Source organism: Bidens hawaiensis, unplaced genomic scaffold, assembly GCF_021521415.1.
Source record: "Bidens hawaiensis isolate Kalapana, Puna unplaced genomic scaffold, B.hawaiensis_p1.1 tig00070118_1, whole genome shotgun sequence".
Classification (NCBI taxonomy): domain Eukaryota; kingdom Viridiplantae; phylum Streptophyta; class Magnoliopsida; order Asterales; family Asteraceae; genus Bidens; species Bidens hawaiensis.
Window position 1 is genome coordinate 1,707 of NW_027502331.1, and position 3,954 is coordinate 5,660.

Sequence of the window (3,954 nt, forward strand, 5' to 3'; positions counted from 1 at the left end):
AAATCAAATGGGTTTAAGGTTGGATATAGACTATTTTCATCTTCTACAACCTCTAGACTAACTTATTCTAAGATTTAGATTATTGCTCTAACAATATTTTATAGTATCAATAAAGAATCATTATTTGTTCTAAAAAGAGATTGAAGAGGCATGTCCCAGTCAACGAAACAAGAAATTTACCAAATTGATGAAAAATCATAGAATCATTTTGTTACACTTATCACATCCTAATTACAAATTGACTATCAATATAGAAACTTACCAAATTGATGACAAATCATAGAATCATGTATCATTACGCTTATCACATACTAATTACAACTCAACTTATTTTGGTCATAATAAGTTAGAAACTATATATTGTTTATCGATAGAATACGGTCATCTTGAACTCAAAAATCTCATAATCGATCAAAAATAATAAGACACAATGAACAAAAGACGAGTTAGACAACCACTACACAATATTCTTGTATTATGAGTACGATTCGTCATCCCTGCTACACTGCAACAACTGGAAACTGTTGTGAAGTCTCATGAACAAAACTCAGTGTTGTTAGGTTCATGTCATATTCTTCTTCTTCATCCGCATCCCAAAGAAACCGCGCATAAGCAGCCATAACAAAACTGCATCATCATTAAACAAACACTATTTAGTCAAAAATGAAAATAGGAAGAAAAAAAAACCCGATTAATATCAAGATGTTTATGTTACCTGTCATCCGGAGAAGCTTTAACCGCTTGATCAAAGTAACTTTGTGCACACGATGCATCTTTTCGTGTCTCCCAAATCAAATCAGCATACATTGACAAAGCGGTTGCATCACTCGGATTAGCTAATATTGCTCTAGTGCAATACTCTTCGGCTTTCAAAGCATCACCTCGAACCTGTTTGAAATTATCAATCAAAAGTCAAAACTAGGATTGTTCAAAGCAACACCTCGAACCTGACTCGAGCTTTACATATCAACTTGTTAAGATAAACGAGTCAATCCCGAGCCCACTAAAACTTAGAGATGTAAACGGGTTGAGCCAAGCCGGAGCTTGAGCTTAGTTAGACTCAAATTTATTGTGTTTACTTTATGAAAGCTCGAACTCAGCTTGTTTAACCTACAAGAGCCTGAGCTCGACTCGTTTCGAGCTGTATTTTCTAAAGCTCGGTCTTTTCTCATTTATAATTTATTAATTAAAAATGAATGCATTTTTTTAATAGTTTTATATTATAACTGCAATAATAAGATATCGTTTATAGTTATATTTATTGTAAATTTGAATCTAATAATAATAGTTATTATATAAATACTTGCTTAATATTATTAAAAATAATAATAGAGTGGTTTATACTTGTGAGCCATCTCAAGGTCATTAAAGTCGACACATTTAGAGTTTTTAGTGAGTCAATCTCAAGTAGCGCGTTTACACCTAAGGAATTTTAAATCTAGATTTGGTAAATAACTAACAAACAATTGAACATATGTACATAAGTACATGATGAATAATTAATAAGATTATTGAAACGTTACCTCTTTCAAATACTTAGCATAATTTCCAAGAACCAACGAGTTATTCGGGTTCGCTTCAATCATATTCCGGTAATACACATCTATACCATACTCATAACCACCATTATCACCACCACCACCACCACTGCAAATCTTCCCACCACCACTTCCTCCACCAACTCCATCCACCATAGCCTGTAGCTCACACTCCTCATGATCAGCATCCAAACCCGAACTCGAAAACATCAAACCGTTTGAAGTGTTGAGTGAAAGAGTGAGTAAATCAGTGTCTGATGAGGCTCTGGTGATCTTGTTGGGTGAGTGCAATGAAAGTGTGGGTAGTTTGTGGTTTAAGTGAACGAAATCGGGTTCTCGTGATGATGAGAATGGTTTGGGAGTTTGTTGTTGGAACCATGAAGTGAGTGAAGGAGTTGATGAGCTTCTAATTAGTAGCATGTCTAAATTACAGTGTGAAGTAAAGAGAAGATGGTTTAAAGTATTTATAGGGAGAGTTTAAGACAGTATGGTAGTTTTGTAATTTAATAAAGTTTATTGTTTTTTTAATATATAAGGGCGGATGTAAAACGAACCGGGTGTCCGGTGTCTGTTCGGCGAGAAGTTTGTTTATGTTCTTTCGTTTAATAAATGAATCGGACATGAATAAAAAAAATTTGTTCGGTAAGTTTAACGGATGAACACGGACAAAGACTAATGTTCGTGAATGTCCGGTAACAATTATATTTTTTGAAATTAATATGTAATCGTTTATGTTCGTTTGTTCATTAGAGTCATTTATGTATGTTTATCATTTACCGTTCATTAGTATTTGTTAGTGTTCTTTTGTCAATTAGTGTCCATTAACGTCCGTGTGTTTGTTTGTCCATTAGTGTTCGATTATCCGTTAGCATTCGTTTACAATGTTACGAACGGACACGGACAAACTCAATTCCTTAATGGATGGACACGAACACGATTTTCATCCGGTCGAGTGTTCGTGAACCGTCCATTTGTCCGACAAAAATTTAACGGACGAACACTGACAATGTCTTGTCCGGTTCGGTTCATCCCGTTTATAGCTCTAGGCGAACGCGACACTTCGGTACTGATTCCATAGGCAAAAACTCCGTAAATACAAGTACTGGTATTGATCTTGAATTTTCCGGTCCGATTTCTTAAAAACTTGGACTTAAATGTTAATTTCGGTACCGGTACCCAATACCATTTGCTCATCCCAACTTTGGGGTAGTGACATTAAATAGTTTGGGAACACTGACTCATGCTCATTCAGGTAGTGGAACTTGGTTCGTGAACACGAGGAATAATGATTATTGTGTATTGAAAAGTGCATTCGGTACTTTGGTAGTTCGGTGACACTGCCACGATGAATTCAGGTACTTTTAGTTACATTCGGGTATAAAGGATGTGGTTTTGGATGATTGGTTGTTTGATTTGGGTTAATCGGGTAGCTATTTAGCATTCTCTCAAATACATATAACACGTCTTAAATATTTCTCACCCTTCTTAATTTTTACTTAAAATAATAGATGTTTTATGTGGATAAAGTTGTCACACTCACCTCTACACTTAATAAAAAATAATGAAATGAAAAGTTTATAACATACATCGGTGATTAATGAAGTACACGAGCAACAAATTTAGTTGGTACAACTAATTCTATTCATGAAAAGAAGGTACCGACCAATGACCATGCATAAATGCGTTTAGTTTCATTCCTTGCGTGTCACGTGCTACATGGATATAGAACATCTCCTATTCTCAAAATATCTTGTATGTAAAACCGTGTTTATACTAGTGGTGTTTTCTTTATTGTTTTTGTTGTTTATTTCACATTTAAAATTAACTAACAAGCTTGTGTGTATTCATATATTTTACTCTAGATTCCATGATCAATCAAGTGAAAATGACTGAAGAATGAGAGAGTGTGGATAGATTGTTTTTGAACGACAGGATAAATCCTTATCAATAGTGAAATAAGAACTCCAACCAAAAGCTGGAGGCTAGAATATTACAAAAGTACAATGCCAAAACTAAAACAATTAATTTGGCCATTCCAACTTGTGTTAGATTTGCGCGGTTTTTACCTATAGGAATGAGGTCATAAACATAACTACACACACAACCCCCGCCAGGGGCGATGCCCTCTTGGAAGTTGGAAACCCCATGGTATAGGAGGCTGATCACCCCTATAACCCATGATGTTCTTATGTGCTCAAAACCATAATAATTTGGTACCAACATGCACCTCCACACCAAACCTAGTTAGGGGTATCCTCTACAAGTCTCTCACTCTAATATGATATGTAGCTCAAGATACATTATGTTAAACTCGTCACTTGTTATCGTCAGACTCTTTTACTCCTTAGCATTATTATAATGGATGGTTCATGTTTGCTTGCGGGCTTTAAAGTTTAATGTAGGGTTCCTTATGGAT

The 3,954-nt window shown here is 35.1% G+C and overlaps 1 protein-coding gene across 1 annotated transcript; it reads right to left on the reverse strand.

Moving 5' to 3' along the window:
• Positions 1 to 296: 296 nt before the first annotated feature.
• Positions 297 to 2,129, reverse strand: LOC143605556 (uncharacterized). The gene is made up of 3 exons (XM_077081630.1): positions 1,524 to 2,129; positions 716 to 888; positions 297 to 627 (listed from the first exon to the last, which is right to left on the reverse strand). Exons 1-3 carry the CDS (start codon positions 1,956 to 1,958, stop codon positions 501 to 503), a joined length of 735 nt encoding a protein of 244 aa, XP_076937745.1. The 5' UTR covers positions 1,959 to 2,129; the 3' UTR covers positions 297 to 500.
• Positions 2,130 to 3,954: the final 1,825 nt, after the last annotated feature.

Excerpts from the sequence above, each read along its gene's own strand:
- LOC143605556 (XM_077081630.1), bottom strand. The coding sequence starts at position 1,958 with ATGCTACTAATTAGAAGCTCATCAACTCCTTCACTCACTTCATGGTTC. Across the intron at positions 889-1,523 it reads ATGCTAAGTATTTGAAAGAG|GTTCGAGGTGATGCTTTGAA; the intron begins GTAACGTTTCAA and ends AATTTCAAACAG. Across the intron at positions 628-715 it reads AAAGCTTCTCCGGATGACAG|TTTTGTTATGGCTGCTTATG; the intron begins GTAACATAAACA and ends ATGATGATGCAG.